Below are 24,074 nucleotides of genomic sequence, written 5' to 3'. Positions count from 1 at the left end.
CAACCCGCATACATGTGAACCGCCAACCCGCATACATGTGAACCGCCAACCCGCATACATGTGAACCAGGCCTAAAGCAATAGTAAAGTAATTTATAAACAACACCTCCTTCAGGTTTAACCACTTCTTGACCACAAGGATTTGCCCTCTTAATGACCAGGCCATCGGATCGGAGCCGAGCGCCAGGACCAGTTATCACCAGTTAGGCCAGACACTGCTTGATGACCTATTTTAGGCCTGGTTCACAGAGTCTGTACTGACTGACTATATAATAATGTGCAAAAGTGAACCAAAGCCCCTAAATTCAGCAATGAAATAGAAGTGAGGTGGAAATTTAATAATTTAAATTTAATAATAGAATACCGTGATAATACCGTATACCGTGGCAAAACCTTAATCAATTAATCGCAGCATGAAAATCTGATACCGTCACAAGCCTAGATGGGGTACAATTCCTCCCAATGACACCAATGATGGGGTACAATTCCTTCCAACGACACCAATGATGTGGTACAATTCCTTCCAACGACACCAATGATGGGGTACAATTCCTTCCAATGACACCAATGATGGGGTACAATTCCTTCCAATGACATCAATGATGGGGTACAATTCCTCCCAATGACACAAATGATGGGGCACAATTCCTCCCAATGACACCAATGATAGGCACAATTCCTCCCAATGACACCAACAATTGGACCCAATGAAAGGGCACAATTCCTCCCAATGACACAAATAATGGGGCACAATTCCTCCCAATGACACCAACAATTGAACACACTGACAGCAACAATGTTGCACAATTCCTCTCAATGACACCAATGATGGGGTACAATTCCTTCCAACGACACCAATGATAGGGTACAATTCCTTCCAATGACACCAATGATGGGGTACAATTCCTCCCAATGACACAAGTGATGGGGCACAATTCCCCCCAATGACACAAATGATATGCACAATTCCCCCCAATGACACAAATGATAGGCACAATTCCTCCCAATGACACAAATGATAGGCACAATTCCTCCCAATGACACCAACAATTGGACCCAATGAAAGGGCACAATTCCTCCCAATGACACCAATGATAGGGCATAATTACACCAATGATAGGCATAATTCCTCCCAATGACACCAATGATAGGCATAATTCCTCCCAATGACACCAACAATTGAACACACTGACAGCAACAATGTTGCACAATTCCTTTCAATGCCACCAATGAAGGGGCACAATTCCTCCCAATGACATTAATGATGGGGTAAAATTCCTACCACCGACACCAATGATAGGGCACAGTTCCATCCAATTTCTCCCAATGAAGGGGCACAATTCCTCCCAATGACACCAACAATTAGGCTCAATGACACCAAGGATGGAGCAAAATTCCTCTCGCTGTCACCAAAGATGGGACATTGTTTATTTCCCACTGACGTCAGGACCTTTTCTACTCCCAATGGCCATAGTCCGGCCCCCGTAAAAACTAAACCACAGTAAACTGGTCCTTTGTTTAGAAGGTTTGGAGACCCCTGATCTAGATCATTGTTTTTGTGAGCTCAACTTCCAGCTTTCCCTCTCCGTAGTAAACTCTCTATATAATTTTGGAGAAGCCTTGATTGTCTTAAATTGATTAGATAGCTTTCTAATGAAGGCACAAAAAGTAATGAATATCTGGAAAAGAATCTAAACCTTACCAACTCAAAAAAAAAAAAATGTCCGAAGCTAAATTTTAAAGAGAACTTCTAGGTCCATAGGCAAATGCAAAGAATGCTTCCTTGCAGTAGAAACAGGCCGTTGGGAGAGACAGGCCGTTGGGAGAGACAGGCCGTTGGGAAGGCGAGTATACCATCTTCTATTGCAGGGAAGTCCTACTTGCATTTTTTTATGGACCTGACAGGTTCTCTATAAGGAGTTGTTGTGTTATGAGATTTTATTGGATACCACCTCTTAATTTATGAACCAAAAAAAAAAAACCCAAAACAAAACTTTCTTTGCAGTGGACCGGAGTTCGAAAAGACGTCAAGTGAAGCCTTTGGCAACGTCCCTTCTTGAAGCATTGGATTATGATAGCTCAGATGACAGTGATTTTAAAGTTGGAGATGCTTCAGGTATTTTTTAGACTTTTTATTTTTTTAAATACATTTTGAAGTAGCCATGAACATCTATTAATGCTGTACAGTATCTTGACTATTTATGATCACAGATTTAAATTGATTTGTGTATGTTGACCCATAAAAAAATATATAATATAATGAATCTGATGCCTTTATTGTGGCAGTGCTGGCACTGTATACCAGGGCTATCATTGGTGCCAAAGTGGCTTGGTCTTTTTAAAATGTGTGCAACATATGTTTGTTTCTGTGCTTATTTGTCTAGCATGCGGTGTGATTTTTCACTGCATTTGTCTATAGCAGAAGTTCCAGTAACCCCGCTATCAGCTATATTGGCAAACTGTTGGGGACTACTTTTGACTTCATCAACATTAGTCTCCAGTGGCAAAATTCCAGGTTCTTCATGAGCAACACTTTAGAAAATTGATTAGCGCTCTTGTCTTGCAGAGTTAGAATCTTGGGTATGCTTGTGGGTAGGTATCTGAGGCACACCTGTATGCAAATTCTGAACAGATCTTGCAAGGTTAAGTTCTAACCCACCTCAACCTGCCTTCTGTGTCTTACTGTTGACCAGAGAGGTGCTCCATTATCGGCATAGGCTCATAGCAGGGTGCAGAAGGAAGGAAGGGGAAAAAACACAGCTTGACCTTAAAGCGGAGTTCCACCCTGGGAAATTTTTTTTAAAATAAAAATACCCCCGGGACAGTCAGGGCTAGTGCATTCCACAATGGATAGCCTCTGATATGTCCCGGGTTGCACTTACCTGCAAGAAGAAATACTTACCTTGAAGATGTATTGTCCAGCGCTGCCATCTCAGTTGTGGGCAGCTTGAAGCCAGCGCGATCCTCTTCTGTGTCCTCTTCCGTCTTCTTCGGTCCCACGATGCACTGCACCGGCTCCGCCGTCACTTCCGGTGCCTCAGCGTCATCCCTGCACAGCTTCTGGGCATGCCCAGAAGCTGATTAGCAAGGTATGACGGCACCTGCACCGGAACTGACGTTGGGGCCGGTGCAGGCGCATTGATTCCTGGGAGCGATGACGTTCAGCTCCCAGGAATCATTGCAAAGCCAGGAAGTGACGAATCGCCGTGGCCGCCGAGGGGAGGAAGAAGGAAGTAAGGTAAGTATATTTTCTTCTAAACCAGGTAAGTAAAAAAAAAAAATTGCGATTATCCATTTGTTTTTCAGGTGACCCGGAGCGAGAAGATGGAGGTAAGTATTATTTTAGGGTGGAACTCCGCTTTAATGGGAACCTGCACTGAGGACATACAAAGCTCTTCCATCATTACTTACCTATCTTTTTTAGAACTGCTTGTTTCCTGGCTGCCATACTACTAATCCATTGTCTTCAGTATTTTTGCAATAAATAAGAACAAGTACTGTATGTAAATCAGGACATGAGTTGGGCTTTAAAAGCTCCTGTTGGAATTTGCATATTAGAACGTCGCAGTTTTGGTGCTCCTTAACCACTTTACAACCGGAGGATTTTGCTGTCTTACGTCCAGACCACTTTTTGTGCTTCGGCACTGTGCGACTTTAACTGACAATTGTGCGGTCATGCAATGTGGTACCCAAACAAAATTTACGTCCTTTTTTTCCCACAAACAGAGCTTTCTTTTGGTGGTATTTGATCACCTCTGCGCTTTTTATTTTTTGCGATATTAATAAAAAAAGAGCGAAAATTTTGCAAAAAAATGAAATTTTCAACTTTGTCTTTTAAAAAATATCCAATATACTCAATTTAGGTCATATTTTTTGGCCAAAATATATTTAGCTACATGTCTTTGACAAAAAAAAATTCAATGAGCGTATTTTTATTGGTTTGCGCAAAAGTTATAGCGTCTACAAACTATGGTGTAAATACTGAAATTTTACGCAGCTTTAATTTCTGACTGCCTATCTCAATTCATGAAGTGCTAAAATGGCAGGGCAGTACAAGACCCCCCCAAATTACCACTTTTTGGAAAGTAGACATCCTAAGGAATGTTCTGAGATGCATGTTGAGCTCATTGAATATTTAATTTTTTTGTCACAGGTGTTTGAAAAATGAATAAAAAAAAAAAAAATTTTTTTTTTAACACAAAGTTGTCACTAAAAGATAAATTTCTCACACATGCCATGGGTATATGTGTAATTACACCCCAAAATATATTCTGCTGCTTCTCCTGAGTACAGGGATACCACATATGTGAGACTTTTTGGGAGCCTAGCTGTGTACGGGACCCCGAAAATCAATCTCCATCTTTAGGTTTTCTAATGGCGTAAATTGCTGATTTTACTCCTCACTACCCATCACAGTTTCGGAGGCCCTGAAATTTCAAGATAGCACAAAACCCCCCAAATGACCCCATTTTGCAAAGTAGACACCCCAAGCTATTTGCTGAGAGGCATGGTGAGTCCATGGAATATTTTATATTTTGCCACAAGTTTTGGGAAAATTACAATTTCTTTTTTTTTTTTTTTTTAACACAAAGTTGTCACTAAAAGATAAATTTCTCACACATGACATGGGTATATGTGGAATGACACCCCAAAATACATTCTGCCGCTTCTCCTCAGTATGGGGATACCCCATGTGTGAGACTTTTTGGGAGCCTAGCTGTGTACGGGACCCCGAAAATGAATCTCCATCTTTAGGTTTTCTAATGGCGTAAATTGTTGATTTCACTCCTGACTACCCATCACAGTTTCGGAGGCCCTGAAATTTCAACATAGCACAAAACCCCCCCAAATGACCCCATTTTGCAAAGTAGACACCCCAAGCTATTTGCTGAGAGGCATGGTGAGTCCATGGAATATTTTATATTTTGCCACAAGTTTCGGGAAATATATTATTATTATTTTTTTTTTTGTTTTTTTACACAAAGTTGTCACTAAATGATATATTGCTCACACATGCCATGGGTATATGTGAAATGACACCCCAAAATACATTCTGCTGCTTCTCCTGAGTACAGGGATACCACATGTGTGAGACTTTTTTGCAGTCTAGCCGAGTACAGGTCCTCGAAAGCCAACCCCCACTTTCAGGCTTTCCAAGGGCGTAAATTGTTGATTTCACTCCTGACTACCTATCACAGTTTCGGAGGCCATGAAATGCCAAGACAGCACAACCCCCCTCCAAATGACCCCTTTTCGGAAAGTAGACACCCTAAGCTATTTGCAGAGAGGCATGTTGGGTGTTTTGCAGATCTCACTTTTTGTCACAAAGTTTTGGAATTTGAAAAAAGAGGAAAAAAAATGCATTTTCCTGTTTTTTCTTCATTTTCCAAAAAAAATGAGAGATGCAAAATACTCACCATGCCTCTCAGCAAATAGATTAGAGTGTCTACTTTGCAAAATGAGGTCATTTTGGGGGGTTTTGTGCCATCTTGGCGTTTCATGGCCTTCAAAAGTGTGATAGGTAGTAAGGAGTGAGATCAACAATTTACGCCCTTAGAAAGCCTGAAGGTGGGGAGTGGTTTTCCGGGTCCTGTACGCGGCTAGACTGCAAAAAAGTCTCACACATGGGGTATCCTTGTACTCAGGAGAAGCAGCAGAATGTATTTTGGGGTGTCATTTCACATATACCCATGGCATGTGTGAGCATTATATCATTTACTGACAACTTTGTGTAAAAAAAAAAAAAAAAAAAAAAAAAAAAATAATTTTCCTGAAACTTGTGGCAAAATATAAAATATTCCATGGACTCATCATGCCTCTCATCTAATAGCTTGGAGTGTCTACTTTGCAAAATGGGGTCATTTGGGGGGGTTTTGTGCCATTTTGGCATTTCATGGCCTTCAAAAGTGTGATAGGTAGTAAGGAGTGAGATCAACAATTTACGCCCTTAGGCTCGGGTCACACTATTGCGATGCGGGAAGGCTGCGAATTCGCAGCCTTTTCCCGCATCGCACACGCACCCCCGGCAGTTCACACTGCCATATGCGATACGCTGGGGGTGTCAATGTAATCTTAACGACACCCCCAGTTTGATCGCATATCGCAGTGCGATCGTGCAGTTCGCACAGGATGGGATCGCACAAGTGTGAACCGCTGTGCGATCCGATCCTGATGCGGCTGCAAAAATGCCTCCTGTGCGTGTTTGCACCGGGTGCGATGCGAATTTAGCCATACAAACTGTATGGCTAAACTCGCACCGCACAGCTGATCGCATGTAATGTCGGAGCAGTGCGCTCCGACATTACATGCGAACCCGGCACTCGCATGAGTGTGAACCGGGTCTTAGAAAGCCTGAAGGTGGGGAGTGGTTTTCCGGGTCCTGTACGCGGCTAGACTGCAAAAAAGTCTCACACATGGGGTATCCTTGTACTCAGGAGAAGCAGCAGAATGTATTTTGGGGTGTCATTTCACATATACCCATGGCTTGTGTGAGCATTATATCATTTACTGACAACTTTGTGTAAAAAAAAAAAAAAAAAAAAAAAAATAATAATTTTCCTGAAACTTGTGGCAAAATATAACATATTCCTTGGACTCATCATGCCTCTCATCTAATAGCTTGGAGTGTCTACTTTGCAAAATGGGGTCATTTGGGGGGGTTTTGTGCCATTTTGGCATTTCATGGCCTTCAAAAGTGTGATAGGTAGTAAGGAGTGAGATCAACAATTTACGCCCTTAGAAAGCCAGAAGGTGCGGATTGGTTTTCCGGGTCCTGTATGCGGCTAGACTGACAAAAAGTCTCACACATGGGGTATCCCTGTACTCCGGAGAAGCAGCAGAATGTATTTTGGGGTGTCATTTCACATATACCCATGGCATGCGTGAGCAATATATTATTTAGTGACAACTTTGTGTAAAAAAAAAAAAAAAAAAAAACAAATTGTCATTTTCCTGAAACTTAGGGCAAAATATAAAATACTCCATGGACTCAATATGCCTCTCAGCAAATAGCTTTGGGTGTCTACTTTCCAAAAAGGGGTAATTTGGGGGGTGTTTGAACAGTCCTGGCATTTTATGCTCAATTTTAGCAACACATCACCCACTCTTCTAACCACTTGAAAACCAAGCCTTTTCTGTGAGTTTTTGTTTACATGAAAAAATATTTTTTTTTCACAAGAAAATTACTTTGAACCCCCAAACATTATATATTTTTTTAAAGCAGAGGCCCTACAGAACAAAATGGTGGATGTTGCAATTTTTTTTGTTACATGGTATTTGCGCACACATTTTCCAAACGCAATTTTTGCGTAAAAAAACACTTTTTTTATTTTTAATGCAGAAATACACTATATAATTCCAAATTGTTTGGTAAAATTTAAAAGATGATCTTATGCCGAGTTCATAGACACCTAACATGACATGCTTTAAAAATTGCGCACGCCCGTGCCGCGGCAACAAACTACGTACGGTTTTAAAAGCCTTTAAAAGTCTTTACAGGTTACCACTTTGGACTTACAGAGGAGGTCTACCACAACAATTACTGCCCTCGACCTGGCGTTCACGGCGATACCTCACATGCATGCTGAAATTGCGGTTTACATATGACACTAGACCAACGCTTGTGCGCGCATTTGCGCGCAAGCACGGGGGGACAGGGGGGCTTGATTTTTTTTTTTGTTTTTTTTTTTTTTTAATTTGCTTTCTTATGTTATTTTGACACCTTTTCTTTCATTTTTTTTTCTTTAATCATTTTTATTGTTATCACGGTGAATTTAAATTTCCTCTATGATAGCAATCTGTAGTGACAGGTACTCTTTTTAAAAAAAATTGGGGTCTTTTATACTCTAGATCTTTCCTCTGACCTTAACGCATCTGACCATACCAAAATTGGTGTGATAAAATACTTTCCCAATTTCCCAATGGCGCTGTTTATTTCTGGCGAAACAGAAGTTATGAAATGCTCGTAGCCTCCGGCATCTTAGGCCATAGAGATGATTGGAGCCATTCTCATCTCCAATCAGCTCTATGGTTAGATAATTGAACCACCGGCTGCACTCTCGGGTTAACCGGTGGGACAGGAGAGCCCGAGAAAAACCGTGGAAGGCAGCGGAAGGCGGCAGGAGGGGGGGGGGGGAGTCCCCTCCCACTGCATGTAAAAGCAGTCTAGCGGCCAATTATCCGCTAGGATTGCTTTTACATGTAAGCCGACCGCTTGCTGTAAAAAACGATACCAAGATGATGCCTAAATCTGCAGGCATCATCCTGGTATAACCACTCAAAGTCCAGCAACGTACCAGTACATTGCTGGTCTTTGTTTGGCATATAGGTTTTTTTTTTTTCATGCAGCCTGTGGGCTGAACGAAAAAAAAGAGAACCTATCAGAAATCAGCACAGGAATAATGCGTAGTATTACTCATCATTAACCGCCCAAACAACCACCCACTGAATTTAATGATGGGTATACACGACACTATCCACGTATACCAAAATAGGATTTTAACTGCAGTGCTGAAATCAGAAAATCACCACAGCTGCTATCAGCAAAGGTATCCATATATGCTGAGCGCAAACGCTGTTTGTGTCAGAATATATAAAATCAATGCATGGTAGCCGACGAGTACCTGCAAGAGAAACAGGTCACAAAAGAATGAAAAAACAAACAAAGTACATTAAAAAAAAGTACATTAGGAAGAGTAGGACATATAAAATGACTGACACAACAAAAGTTTTTGGATTCTCATCATTAACCGCCCAAACAACCACCCACTGAATTTAATGATGGGTATACACGGCGCTATCCACGTATACCAAAATAGGATTTTAACTGCAGTGCTGAAATCAGAAAATCACCACAGCTGCTATCAGCAAAGGTATCCATGTATGTTGAGCGCAAACACTGTTTGTGTCAGAATATATGAAATCAATGCGTGGTAGCCGACGAGTACCTGCAAGAGAAACAGGTCACAAAAGAATGAAAAACAAACAAAGTACATTAAAAGTACATAGGAAGTGTAGAAGAACATAAAAAATGACTGAGACGACAACTATTTTTGGCTTTTATGTATTTTTTTTTTTTTCTTCAAACGTCGAGTTCCAGGTTCCAGGTTCGGGTCTCTCAAAATGACGATAGCCATCGAACATCTTTTGAGACCCTGTGTAAATGTGCCCTAAACTGTGCCGTGCTGTACCCTATGCTAATAATCCACTAGTGTGTGGTAGCGACGGAAACAGTCACCGTGGCAAAGACCAGGTCGGTCAGGACAGTCGGGACAATAATTCCGGGTGTCACGCCTAAATCCGCGCTTGCTGCAGACACGGCATCTTTTTTGGGGGTATCGTTTGGTATCGGTACTCGGGAGGTATTGCGGAAAATGCCTCTCATGCAGCCGCCTCACTGCATCTGGTTGGGGAAGTTGGGCAGGAGCACCAGCTGAATACACAAGGGCTCTGATTATCTCTTCTTGGAATTGAAAGAAGGATAATGTTCCAGCAGAAGCTTTGTATAAGACAAAAGCGTTGTAAACAGCCAATTGAAATAGGTATACAGACACTTTTTTGTACCAGCGTCTGGCCTTACGGGCAATTAAGTACGGTCCCATCATCTGGTCGTTGAAGTCCACCCCTCCCATTTTACGGTTATAGTCGTGGACACAGAGGGGTTTCTCAACAACACCGGTGACCGTAGTAATTTGGACTGCCGTGTCTGGGTGAATGGAGGACAGCACGTAAACGTTTCGTTTGTCCCTCCACTTCACTGCAAGCAATTCCTCACACCTCAAGCAGGCTCTCTCCCCCGAGCTCAGTGGGGCATTCACTAGCCGCTGGGGGAAGCCCCGGCGATTAGATCGCACGGTGCCACAAGCGCCAATTTGCAATTGATAGAGGTGTCTAAAAAGTGGCACGCTTGAATAGAAATTGTCCACGTACAAGTGGTACCCCTTTCCGAATAAGGGTGACACCAAGTCCCAAACTATCTTGCCGCTGCTCCCTATGTAGCCTGGGCAGTCGGGGGGCTCCACAGTGCTATCTTTTCCCTCATAGACACGGAAATTAACTGTATAGCCTGTGGCCCTGTCACAAAGCTTATACAACTTGACCCCGTATCTGGCACGCTTGCTGGGGAGGTACTGTTTGATAGCAAGGCGACCAGTAAACTTAATCAGGGACTCGTCAACGCAGACATCTTGTTGGGGGGTAAACAAGGCTGCGAACCGCTGATTGAAGTGGTCTATGAGGGGCCGAATTTTGTGGAGCCGATCATATTCAGGGTCTCCCCGAGGACGACAGAGTTCATTGTCGTTGAAATGCATGAACCGAAATATTTGTTGGTATCGAGCCCTGGACATAGCAGCAGAGAACACGTACATTTGATGAATTGGGTCAGTGGACCAATATAACCGCAATTCATTCTTTCTTGTAATGCCCGTGTTGAAGGAAAGGCCCAGAAAGGTTTTAAACTCCTGAATCGTAATAGGATTCCAGGCGAATGGTCTGGCAAGGGGTGAATTTGGGTTGGCGGCGATGAATTGTTGAGTGTACAAATTTGATTGGTCCACAATAGATCTGAAAAGATCTTCAGTGAAAAACAGCTCAAAAAAGTTTATGGGATTAAAACCAGCTGTTTCCACTTGGATTCCGGGTTGGGCGGTGAATGGGGGAAGTACTGGCGCTGTGGAATCTGTGGGCTGCCAATTAGGATATGCCAGCGCTTCAGGGAGGACACTATGGGCTCTACGGGCCTGTCTTCGGATACGCGGTGGCTGCGGGCCACTACTCGTGCTAGCCACCGCACCAGCTTCAACTGCACTCAGGTGACTCGCCACGTCACCAGGTGATACTGCAGTGCTGGTTGAAGGTCCAGGGTGTACTAGGCCGCTCGTGCTTGCCAGTTCACGAGAAGTGTGAGCGGCACTAGTACTGGCACTCTGCTGCATACCAGAAACCTCCAGTTCTTGCAAGTCAACAACTCCAGAATGGGGTCGGGTACGCCTGACCCTAGCAGGGACCCCTCTGTCGGAGCTATCTGTCAGGGAGCCGCTGCTGTCATCTGGTTCGTATATTGACCCTGATTCTGACAGTGAGGCTTCCCCATCGCTCTCACTTGACATGGCCATTATACTGTATATAGCATCATCACTGAGCGAACGTTTTGTCATTTTGGTAGCTAAATTTACTCGTACAGTGATGCGACTACTAGGTAATAAAAGCACCTGGTTGTCGAGGACTATTTGGTCGCTACAAAGAAAAACTGCTAGTGCTAACAGAGATCAGGCCTGACTCTGCTAACGCAGCGGTTTTGTGTGATTTGTGTTTTTTGGAAGTGTCAGTAATCTATTGATTACTACACTTGCCTGGGTAAGGTGGGCTGGGCAGGGGGGCTAAACGCAGGTGCTAGCAGGAATCAGTGCTGATTGTGCAAACACTGCGTTTGGGGAACACTAAATTATGAGGACGCTAGTATAGTTCTGATCAGATCAGATATTGATCTGTTCAAACACTATACTAGTAACGGTGGTGTGTGTGTGTTAGTGTACTTGACTCTAACTGACGCTAAGTAACGGTGGTGTAGTGGGACCCTGACGCTAACTAGCTAGCCTAAGTTGTGTCACCCGTGACGCTAATACAGTGATCGGTAATCACTGTATATAGTGAACACTGTGACAGGGAAGTGAAGGGGTTAAACTGGGGGAGATCAAGGGGTTAAACCTTTATAGAGGATAGATGGCGGGTGGCCTAAACCTATTCGGGCCTAGCGCAAGCGCAAATTAGGGTCACCAGTGACACTAAATACAGTGATCAGTAGTTATCTGATATACTGTATATATTAGTGCACTGATTTATATGGAGTGAAGGGGTTAACTGGGGAAGATCAAGCGGTTAAAAGTTTATTAGGGAATAGGTGGCGGGTGCCCTAACCCTATATGGGCTTAGCGCAAGCGCAAATTAGGGTCACTAGTGACACTAAATACAGTGATCAGTATTTACCTATATACTGTATTTAGTGCACAGAGTAATAGGTAGTGAAGGGGTTAACTGGGGCTGATCAAGGGGTAAAAACTTTATTAGGGGATAGGTGGCGGGTACCCTAACCCTATTTGGGCCTAACGCAGGCGCAAACTACGCTCACAAGTGACACTTATACAGTGATCAGTAAAATATCTGTATACCACTGTATATAGTGTTCACTGTGAGGGGTTTTGGGGGTGATCAGGGGGTGATCAGAGGTGATGAAGGGGTTAAATGTACTTATGTGAGGTGTGTCAGTGTGCTGCTTGGTGGAACTCACGTTTTTGGTGTGTCTCTGTCTCTCTCCTGGAACCGAAAGGACTCCAGGAAGGACAGTGACATCACTTCCCCTGTCTGTGTTTACATTACACAGACAGGGGACAGATTGCCATTGGTGGGGACCGATCTACAGACACTGACCAAAAATCATTGGTCAGTATCTGATGACTGATCGGTTCCCTACCGAATGACATCGGGATCGGGACCCGCGGCGCGCGGGAGCGCGCTCTGGAGCCCTGATCGCGCATCACGTTAATACTACGTGGCTGAGCGGTATCGTGCCGCTCTGCCGCAGTAGTATTACCGTGAGCGGTATTAAAGTGGTTAAATTCACAGCATCTTAGACCTGTTCCCCAAAGGGGGCCCTGTTGAGGCATCCTGCCCCTAATAGTGTAATGATGTGGCTAACAGACACTGACGTCATCTCTCCACATCAATCAAATTTGCTAGGGGAAGATCTGGAGTCGAAGGACCCTGCATGTCCTGCCTGAAGACATCTGTGTGTGTATATGTGTATATACGCTACGGTTCAAAAGTTTGGGGTCACCAAGACAATTTCATGTTTTCCATGAAAACTCACACTTTTATTCATCAAATGAGTTGCAAAATGAATAGAAAATATAGTCAAGACATTGACGAGGTTAGAAATAATGACTGTTATTTGAAATAATAATTTTGTCCTTCAAACTTTGCTTTCATCAAAGAATTCTTCATTTGCAGCAATTACAGCCTTGCAGACCTTTGGCATTTTAGCTGTCAATTTGTTGAGGTAATCTGAAGAAATTTCACCCCACGCTTCCTGAAGCACCTCCCACAATTTGGATTGGCTTGATGGGCACTTCTTACGTACCATACGGTCAAGCTGCTCCCACAACAGCTCAATAGGGTTGAGATCTGGTGATTTCGCTGGCCACTCCACTACAGACAGAATACCAGCTGACTGCTTCTTCCCTAAATAGTTCTTGCATAGTTTGGAGGTGTGCTTTGGGTTATTGTCCTGTTGTAGGAGGAAATTGGCTTCAATCAAGCGCTTTCCACAGGGTATGGCGTGGCATTGCAAAATAGAGTGATAGCCATCCTTATTCAAAATCCCTTTTACCTTGTACAAATCTCCCACTTTACCAGCACCAAAGCACCCCCAGATCATCACATTACCTCCACCATGCTTAACAGATGGTGTCAGGCACTCCTCCAGCATCTGTTTACTTGTTCTGCGTCTCACAAATGTTCTTCTGTGTGATCCAAACACCTCAAAAACTTAGATTTGTCTGTCCATAACACGTTTTTCCAATCTTCCTCTGTCCAATGTCTGTGTTCTTTTGCCCTTCTTAATCTTTTCCTTTTATTGGCTAGTCTCAGATATGGCTTTTTCTTTGCTACTCTGCTTATAAGGCCAGCATCCCGGAGTTGCCTCTTTACTGTACATGTTGAGACTGGCATTTTGCGGGTACCATTTAATGAAGCTGCAAGTTGAGGACCTGTGAGGCGTCTATTTCTCAAACTAGAGACTCTAATGTACTTGTTCTCTTGCTTAGTTGTGCACCGGGGCCTCCCGCTTCTCTTTCTATTCTGATTACAGCTTGCGCTCCTCGGGTCTTAACAAAAGTGTTGCCCCTAGTTCTAGCATTACTGCGTCAGCGGGGGTTCGTAGCACTGGGGTACATGGACGATCTGCTTTTAGGAGCAGAGTCTTCGTCCGCCCTGTTGGACAACTTGGAAATTACCCTGCAAACACTGAGGGAGTTTGGTTGGATTCTGAATCTTCAGAAGTCTGCCCTGGTTCCACAAGCCTAGTCTATCTGGGTCTGACTCTGGACTCATCCTTCAGCCAGAGTGTTTCTTCCTCGGGAGAAACTTCAAAAGTTGCAGGAGGCAATTCGGCTTTTGCTAACCAGCAGATGGTCATCTCTTCGGACTTGCATGTACCTGTCAGGGTGGGGAGGTGTCCTCGGCACAGATTGTGCTCAGGGGGTCTGGTCTCAGGAAGAGTCCAGAGTACGGATCAATGTACTGGAGCTCTGAGCAATCAGACTTTGTCTGGATCATTGGACAAGTCGTCCCCAGGGGTTTCCCGTGTGGATTCATTCGAACAATGCCACGGCCGTGGCCTATATCAATCACCATGAGGGCACAGGAAGTGTCTTGGTGGCTCGGGAAGTAGCCAGCATTCTAAGATGGGCAGAAAGATTTGTTCCAGCCCTCTCGGCTGTGCACATTTGAGGGGTGGAAAATTGGCAAGCGGACTATCTCAGTTGACAGGGGTTAGACCAGGGAGAATGGTCTCTTCATCCGGAGGTGTTTCATCAGTTGTGTCTCCGGTGGGGTACTCCAGAGGTGGATTTATTTACCTCCCGCCTCAACAAGAAGGTTCATAGGTTTGTGGCACAGTTTTGGGATCCTCTAGCCATCGCTACAGACGCTTTAGTGGCTCCTTGGAGTCCGTATTGTCTGATTTATGCCTTTCCTCTTCTCCACCTTCTGCCTTGATCCTGCATAGTAGTCTCGGCAGAAGAGATTCCGGTCATCCTAGTGGCTCCAGACTGGCCTCACCAGTCTTGGTACACCGATCTGGTATGGCTGGTCACCGATGTTTCTTGGAGACTCCCTCTCAGGAAAGACCTGCTGTCCCAAGAGCCAATCTTCCATTCTGCTTTACAGTCGCTGGCTTTGACGGCTTGGCTGTTGAAAGCCAGGTGCTAAAGAACAGAGGGTTGTCTGACTCGGTGATTCCTACGCTGTTAAAAGCTGAAAAATCTACTTCTAGGATGATTCACCATCTACATGGAAGAGTATGTGGTGTGAATCCCTCCCGGTTCACCTTTGTTCCTTTTCGGTGGCTCGAGTCTTGGCTTTCCTCCAATGAGGGGTTGTGCAGCACCTGGCCTTAAGTACCATCAAGGGCCAGGTCTCGGCCATGGCGGTTTTCTTTCAAGGCCCTTTGGCCACACTCCTTGGTGTGTAATTTTCTCCAGGGCATGGGACACTTGGTTCCTCCAGTGCTGTCTCCATTGCCGCTGTGGGACATCAATTTGGTGTTGTCAGTTCTCCAGAAGCCTCCCTTTGAAAATATTCGGGGGATTCCCCTGCTTACGTTGTTGGCGTGCAGGGTGTCTGAACTAACGGCGTTGTCTTGTCGTTCACATTATCTGGTGGTTCACAGGGATAAGGTGGTTCTGCTCCCATGTCCGTCGTTCCTTCTGAACGTCGTCTCTGACTTTCATCTGAATAAAGACATTGTGTTGCCCTCCCTGTGTCCCAAGCATCCTAAGGAAGTTGTTTTGCACTCCCTGAATGTGGTTCGGGCAATAAGGGTGTATCTGGTAGCTACGGAGTCTTTTAGGAAATCATACTCGCTATTTGTTCTCACAGATGGACCTCGCAACGGGCTGGCTGCTTCTGCTGCGACCATTTCCAGTTGAAAATCAGACAGACTGTGGTTCAGGCTTATTCTATTAAGGGTCAGGTTCCTCCTTTCCAGGTTTGCAAGAGGCTACCTGGTCGTCTGTGCACACATTCACAACATTTTATAAACAGGATGTGTTGGCATCTGCAGATGCTTCTTTTGGCCGCAAAGTTTTGCAGGCTGCTGTTTAGAGGACTTGTCCTCCTTTGAGGGTGTTTTTTTCAGGTGAGCCCCAGTTGTTGACAGTTGAGCTCCAAGTTACCTGGTTGGCTATGTTTAGCTTTGGGGAAGTTTATTTTTTCTGCTGTTCCCACCCCTCATGTTTGACACTACTTTGGGACGTCCCTACGGTCAAGAACATGAAGAGCGGTGTCTGTCAATGAATGAAAGAGAAAATGGGATTTTTGTCTTACCGTAAAATCAATTTCTCTGATGTTCATTGATGGACACAGCACTCGCACCTCTATGGTGTTGTTTTTTTTTTCCTTCTCACACTGCTTGTTACAAAATTGAATACATATGGGAGGAAGTGGGAGTATACCCCCAGGAACTGCCCATAGGCGTGTTCAAACTTTTTTTCTGCTTAGTGTCCTACTCCTGTAGGGGGCAGTAATAACCCTACGGTCAAGAAGATGAAGAGATTTGTCTGTCAATGAACATCAGAGAAATGGATTTTATGGACAAACAGACAAAAATCCCATGATACACTGCACATCAGATCTCAGTGGGGAAAAATTTCATGCTGGATATCTATACTGATATGGACTGGGTAATGTGTTAAGAAGCAAAGGATGCCACATCGTGTGATGGAAATTACAATTATCAACCTACAGAGGGCTGAATTCAAAGACACCCTGAAAATCAAAGTGAAAAAATGATGCAGAAGGATAGTCCATCTTGCTGAAATTTCATTGCAGCAACTCAAAATGGTACTCAGTAGTTTGTATGGCCCCCACGTGCTTGTATGCATGCCTGACAACGTCAGGACATGCTCCTAATGGGACGACGGATGGTTTCCTGGGGTACTTCCTCCCAGATCTGAACTAGGGTATCACTGAGCTCCTGAACAGACTGGGGTGCAACCTGGTGGCATCAGATGGACTGAAACATATTGTCCCAGAGGTGTTCTATTGGATTTAGGTCCGACGAGCGTGAGGGCCATTCAATGAGATCATTGCCTTCATTTTCCAGGAGCTGGCTGCATACTTTCGCCACATGAGGCTGGGCATTGTCATTCACCAGGAGGAACCCAGGACCCACTGCACCAGTGTAGGATCTGACAATGGCTCCAGGGATTATGTCCCGATACCTAAAGGCAGTCAGGGTGACATTTCTAGCCTGTAGAGGTCTGTGCATCCCTCCATGGATATGCCTCCCCAGACCATCACTGACCCACCACCAAATGGGTCATGCTGAACGATGTTACAGGCAGCATAATGTTCTCCATGGCTTCTCCAGACTATTTCACGTCTGTCACATGTGCTCAGGGTTAACCTGCTCTCATCTGTGAAAAGCACAGAGCACCAGTGGCGGATCTGCCAATTCTGGTGTTCAAACGCAAATGCCAATCAAGCTCTACAGTGCCGGGCAATGAGGACAGGGCCCACTAGAGGACGTCGGGCCCTCAGGCCACCCTCATGAAATCTGTTTCTTATTCTCAGTCTCTGGGCTGCAGGGGCTGACTTACCCGGTCACTTGAGGGAGGAGGTCGGATGTGTGGCCGCAGTTATCCCTCCTTAACAGCGGGCAGGAGGTGATCTACCTCTGAGCCCAGGCTGAGATGAGAAGCGGTGGGGTGTGCATCCCCTTGGCGGCTCTGGCAGGGGGGTGGGTACCTCTGCAGCCTGGAGATGCCGGCGCGTCACTGTGCGCTGAGGGGAAGTGGCCCAACCCCTTGAAGGCGCAGGGAGGAAGTCCTGGTCGGCAGGTTCTACACGTGGACACGTGGGAGAGCTTGAGTGCCACACAAGCCTTAGGATTCTAGGAGATGAGGAGGATTTGCTGTCCGCACAAGCTTCGGGGGAAGCATGTACCAATGGGACACAGCGATGCACCAAGGGGTGATCTTTTTGTGTCTGGCTGTGAGACAGAGCGTCTGTGGTGTTGGTACCTAGCGGTCTGGGGCATGGCAAAAGTTTTAGTGGTGTGTCATGGAGTGGAGAGGTTATTCACTGCCGTGTGTTTATTTCTTTGGCAGGTTAAGCTGCTTAAAGATCCGAAGCTTGTTTCCCGAAAGCCTTGTACCAAGTGTGGAACGAAGATGCATTCGGCGTATACTGCATAGACTGTCAGTCAACAGCTCTGTGCTCTGCCCCCTTTCTCGCTCACTGGAGCTCTGGGCTGTGGAGGGGCAGGGAGCGGCCGGCTCAGGTTCTCAGCGGCGCGCTGAGAGGCTTAGCCAGTTGTCAGTCCAGGCACCTGGTGGATCCAGACTTCCGTTGTCGTGATGACGCGGTGCCTGTACTGACTTCTTTAACGTCAGCAGAGAGCGGACTTCAGCCTGCTCTCTGCTGAAAAGAGGTCACAGAAGTGCAAAACGAATTGCACTCCTGTGAGCCATAGGAGATGTACAGCCAAACTAGTTCACTGCGCATGTGCAGGTGACCTCATCACCTATTGCCGATGTGAATATCTCCTAAATGTTGCTCATTTAGGAAATGTACATTGTACCTTCAGTCTACAGCCTGATTGTAAACTTACCTGTAGGTGCAAGTTTAGAAAGACACTTTACTACCGCTTTAAGTAGTGCGTGGATTATATTTGCAGATTAAAGACATTATTTAGTGTCACTTTAAAAAAAGCTGCTACCTGATAAACCTTACCAGGACAGCCTACCTACCTGTCCCCCTATAACTTTCACACCAGTGGACCGATTAGGTCCACCTGTCACATTTTTCGGCATAACCATTGTCAGCAGACATATGTCTGGTGTCCCCCGCCAGCATCTGATCTGGTCTAGAGAAATCCATTCCCCTTCCCTCTAGCTGATCAGATAGAAATGGACAGACAATCCGTCATCTGCCTGCTCCATGGGGATTAGCAAAGCGAAATCACCCGCTGAGCAGGCGGATTTGCTTGGACAGACGCCGCTCTGTCTCAAAGTAGCCTAAGAGTTACCTTTAAAGTGTTACTAAAGTCACTTTTTTTTTTTTTTTTTTTAGCTAAAAAAAAGTCCCCTATGTGATGATTTATTTTTTTGGGGATGGGTTCTCTTTATTGAGACATCCGAAGTCTAAAACACCCCAAATGTCTCCACTGTGCTCCACTGAATGTAATGCAGTGCAGATCACGCTGCGTTACATTCTCTCCCAGCCTTGTTGGCTGGGGAAACTGTCAACAGGGACCCAGAATTGACATCATACACATGATTTCCGAGTCAGCAACACGAAGGGGAAGGATATGCTGGTCCCGAGCCCACAGATGGGCGCACGGGGTGTGTGGAAGCATTGGGCCTGCTGCGCTACTTCGACCTGACAAGTAAACCCTGTTGACAAATAGCCAGTTTCTTTATCGCACATCATGGGACACTGAGCAGGTAATAATGACTATCTGGGTTATACGCTACCTTTAGGTGAATGGACACTGGCAACCAATAGACAGGAAGTTCCTCCCATATAACCCCTCCCATACAGGAAGAACCTCAGTTTTTTCGCCAGTGTCTTGAAGTTGGTGGTCATGGCTGTTAAAGCTCTTTAATCCTAAGAATGATGTCCCAGCTTAGGGGCGTTCTGATCGGATCCATTAGAATGGCTAAGCGCTAAAGGGATGGTACCCGAGCCTGGGCTAAGAAGACCTGAGGTTTTGCCTGTAATGTGACTCATCTGAGCGCTGGACCCATGCCTGCTTACTTGCATAAAACACATGCCTGCTTGCTTGCATAAAACACATGCCTGCTTGCTTGCATAAAACACATGCCTGCTTGCTTGCATAAAACACATGCCTGCTTGCTTGCATAAAACACATGCCTTTTTGCTTGCATAGGCGCGTGTTTGCATGGGCACATGCTAGCATGAACTAATGCTTGCTTACATACATGATTGCATAAATGCATGGAAACGTGTTTCCATAAGCGCATGGTTGCATAGACACATGTTGCATAAACGCATGCTTGCTAATTGCGTGGATGCATGTTTGCATGGGTACACATGTTTGCGGGAACACCTGTTTGCATAAACGCATATTTGCAAAAAACGCATGCTTCCATAAGCACATATTGCATAAAAGCATTTTTGCTTAATTGCCTTGAACTGCATGCATATATGCTTAATTTGCCTTGATCCTTAGGGAGCCAGCAGATAAAAAGTTGGAATCCTTACTTAAAGCATCCTTTGCCGTCGCTGGCTCTGCTGTTCAACCAGCTATAGGTGTTTGATCATCCTAAAAGGATCGCTTTAAAAGGGTGACTAGAAGTCTGCCTATTCAGGGGGAACCTTCTGAAGATTTGGCGGAGTTTCCTCGTGCCTTGTGTTTTGCGATAGATGCCCTTAAGGATTCTATCCAACAGATTTCCTGTTGTTGTTCTCTCTGTTCATATGCGCAGAGTACTATGGCTTAAGAATTGGTCAGCAGAATAACCTTGTAAGAAACTACTGACAGCTTTTCCTTTCCATGGGGAATGTCTCTTTGGTAACGTCCAAAAAATTTTAGGTGGAAAAAGTGCATTTTTGCCAGTAAAAGAAGGATTAAACATCCATCTTTTAAACCTCCAAGTGTTACGGTTCCTCCTAACACGTCCGCTTCTAGGCAGTTCAGATGGCCTCAAAATCAAGGTCAGAAAAAACCCTGGGTCCAAAGGCCGTTAAATCCGGTTCCAAATCTGCCTTATGAGGGGGCGCCCCCACTCGTTTGGGTGGGGGTAAGGCTCCTACAATTCTCTGAAACTTGGGGAGGAGTGGTGCAGGACAGGTGGATCTTGTCCACAGTGGCACGGGGCTCATGATAGAGTTCCGAGAGTTTCCTCCTTCTCGGTTTCTGGGTTCAAATGTCCTTGTTTGCCCAGTAAAAGGATAGAAAGCAGCGCTAACCACCGTTCGTAAAATGGAAACTAGGAGAACAGCCCATAAGAGAAAGTCATGTTTATTGAAAAAGACATGTATATTGATCAATAAAAAGTTCCAAACCGATAGCCTATCCAGGCTGAGGCCGCTGATGGTGAACTTGTTCCTGTGTGCGTTCCAAACTGGTCCTCACTTCCGGTTTCGTCATTTCCGGTCCAGGCGACTCGGCTCTGCATTGCAGGAGGTGGTCCCTCACTGAACACTGGCTGGTCCGGCGCTCCCTCAGGCCCCTAGGCGTTACCATCCAGCTGGGGCTCTCTCCACGCCATCGCAGTTACCGGACCCCTCACCCAGCGGCTCTGCCAGTTATGCACCGTTCACCACCATCGGCCTAAGCCAGGATAGGCTACCGGTTTGGAACTTTTTATTGATCAATATACATGTCTTTTTCAATAAACATGACTTTCTCTTATGGGCTGTTCTCCATTTTACTAACCGTGGTTAGCGCTGCTTTCTATCCTTTTTGCAAACATTCATGCTGTTATCAGCAATTCCCAAGCAGCAGCACTGTAAGCACTGTAACTTTGGAAGTGAGATTGCTACAGCGTCAGCGCTGGAACTTTGGTTTTGTATGCCCAGTAAAAAGGAAGTCCTTGCTCCAGGCCCTGGAACATTTGTGGGTACAGGGCTTGATTGTGGAGGTTCCAACTAGCGAAAGGTCCACAGGTTTTTACTCAAATCTCTTTACAGTGCCAAAACCAAATGGCGAGGTAAGACCCATTTTAGATCTCAAAGCTCTGAACCAGTATCTGACCGTTCGGTTTTTCACATGGAATCAATCCGCTTTGTGGTAGCCTCTCTAGGAAGAGGAGATTTGCTGGCTTTCATAGATATCAAGTATGCATAACTCCATGTATCAATTTTGCAGAGGTTCTGTGCTTTGCAGTAGGACAGTGCTATTTCCAGTTTGTAGCTCTACCGTTCGGTCTGACTACAGCTCCCAGGGTGTTTACAAAACTGTTGGCCCCGGCGTTAACTTTTCTAAGGCCCCAAGGCGTCTCTGTCATGGGTTACCTGTACAACCTACTGTCAAAGAATCGTTCAAGCTTAGGGCTAACTCAAGACGTGTCCCTAACGATCCAGTGCCTAGAGGATTTGGGTTGGATTATCAATCTAGATAAATCGACCTTAAAGCGTCTGGGTCTGCTTCTCAACACAGTTCAGGCAAAAGTTTTTTTGCCGTCAAAAAAGGTTGTAACCCTAAGAAGTCTGGTTCTGTTCATAGGGAGGAAAAAGTTTCCCTCCATACGACTATGCATGATACTGTTGGACAAAATGGTGGCCTCTTTCGAGGCAGTCCCTTATGCTCAATTCCACTCCAGACTGTTTCAGAACAGTATTCTCTCGGCTTGGAACAAAAAAGTTCAAGCGTTGGATTCCCCTATCACTCTTGCTCCAGGGGTCAGGCAGGATCTGTCTTGGTGGATGTTTCTCATCAACCTAAGCAAAGGAAAATCTTTTTTCTCTTACGTCCTCCGACAGTCGCCGCCCACTTCATATTCATCACCAATGGGGTTATGTCCTTTATTCCGTAGGAGTAGCTAGGCAATAGAATATGTTAATACAAAGATTTTTAACATATCCCACCCCCAGGGGGTGGTCCCCTCAGTACATAACCCTCCACTTCCTGTATCCAACCCAGTTTCAATGTCTAGCTTGTCAGGAGTGGCTGCATGTCTCTATGCTAGGACTTTTGTCTCAGCCTTTTCTTTTCTTTTTATTTTATTTGAGTTTTTTTCTCTTTCTTTACTTAGCTGTTATTTTTACCAGCATTAGTTTAGTTCTTCTGATGAAGAGGATCATGCGGGTTGCGTCTCGGGCTGACCCCCCTGGCCGCAGGTTGTGGGTCAGTGGTTTCTCAGCCCGCCATCGAGCGTTCAGTCAGGTACCGCTCCTGAAGTTTCTGAACGACCCATCCCTGTTCGGTGCAGGGATGCTATGGTGAGGTGGCTACCTCACTGGACGCTGTGCGGTTTCTCAACCCACCGTTGCTGCGTCCTGGATGCGACTCTCCCTGTCTCATGTACAGCGGCTTGTTCGCCTGTGCGGGTTCCCCACGCCACCTATGAGGTAAGTGTAAATCTATGTGGGGACCTGTCTGTCTGAGGGCTGTCAGTCTGGGACTGTGTTACCCTGCCTCTGTCACACTGTAAATGTTCCCTATCTCTCTGGTGCATGCTGTGGGCTGCAAGGAGGGGGGCTGTGCTGCACTTCTGTGTCAGACTGGATCTGTGTGTCAGACTGTGTGCTGTATAACATGCATGTATCGTGTTGGGGCACATTTCTAAGACCGCTGCGGCGGTCCGCCATGTTTACTGTGCTTTTCACTGTGTGAGGGAGCGGAGTTTTCGGCGCCAAACGACGCCATTTTGTCAGCGCTCGCTCCGGCCGCATGGTAACACTGCTGGCGGCCATTTTCTTGTAGCCTTGCATAGGCTTACACAGAAGCGCCCTGTATTGCATCACATCCCTGGGCGCACCGATCGGAGCATCAGCAGCAGCATTGGACCTTACAGGTTTTATTTATCTCTGTGTCATTACCTAAGTTTAGCCTTTTCTCCCTGTGGGGGTCTCATATTGGGCTAAGTGTGTGTGTGCGGTGGGCAGCGCTCGCCGCGCTTGTTGTGGGGGCTGTTAACCCTTTCTTTTCCGATCTGCTCTGGGGGCAATGGATTCTCAGGAAGCAAAATTCCTGCCACCTTGGTGGGCTCACAAGGGACTGCTGTCTCTCTCCCCCCCCCCCCCCCTCCAGGGGGGGGGGTTTTGGCTGCGTTTGTGGCTAATCTTGCTGCTCAAGTGCACCTGCTGGTGGCTGCTCAATCCACACATGGCCCAGAGTTTTAATTTCCTCTGGTTCGGAGGGGGATGGTGATGGGGCTGCTGTGACTGGGGTCTCCCTATCGGGGTCCCGTTCCTCCCTGGACCTTGTAGGGTCAGAGGTGGAGGCTGAGGTAGAGGGGGTTGATAATTCTTCCCCTGGCTCGTCTGAAGAGCTTGCACTCATGGATGTATTGGTTGCTTCTATCAAGCAAACACTGCGTTTAGAGGATGAACAATGTCCCCCTGCTGCCTTGGTGGCTTATGGGACGCAGAAAAGGCGCAAAATGTCGCAGGTGTTTCCCTGCACTGATGTTTTTACCGCGCTGTGAATGAACATTGGCGTAATATACGCAAACCTTTTGCTGTACCGAGTAGGTTTAAGCTACGCTATCCTTTTACGACCGCTACTGATGAGCGTTGGTGTGTCCCCCCTCCGGTGGACCACGCGATAGCAGTTTTGAACAAGTCCACTGCGATTCCTGCTGAAGACACCCCGGTGTTCTGGGATGC

At 45.8% G+C, this 24,074-nt stretch overlaps 1 protein-coding gene across 1 annotated transcript in view; it reads left to right on the top strand.

Annotated features, from left to right (window-relative positions):
• Positions 1–1,961: 1,961 nt before the first annotated feature.
• Positions 1,962–24,074, top strand: part of PHF14 (PHD finger protein 14) — a gene marked incomplete at its 5' end in the record, with an annotated part of 389,174 nt that continues 367,061 nt past the window's right edge. Inside the window, one exon of the mRNA XM_082258885.1 lies at positions 1,962–2,115. Within this exon, the coding sequence (XP_082115011.1) occupies positions 1,962–2,115 (154 nt within the window). The remainder of the gene's footprint in view (positions 2,116–24,074) is intronic.

This window comes from Pelophylax lessonae, assembly GCF_965119305.1.
Source record: "Pelophylax lessonae genome assembly, chromosome: 5".
Lineage (NCBI taxonomy): Eukaryota > Metazoa > Chordata > Amphibia > Anura > Ranidae > Pelophylax > Pelophylax lessonae.
Note: the sequence above shows the minus strand (reverse complement) of the source record. Positions and strands in the feature narration are given on the sequence as shown.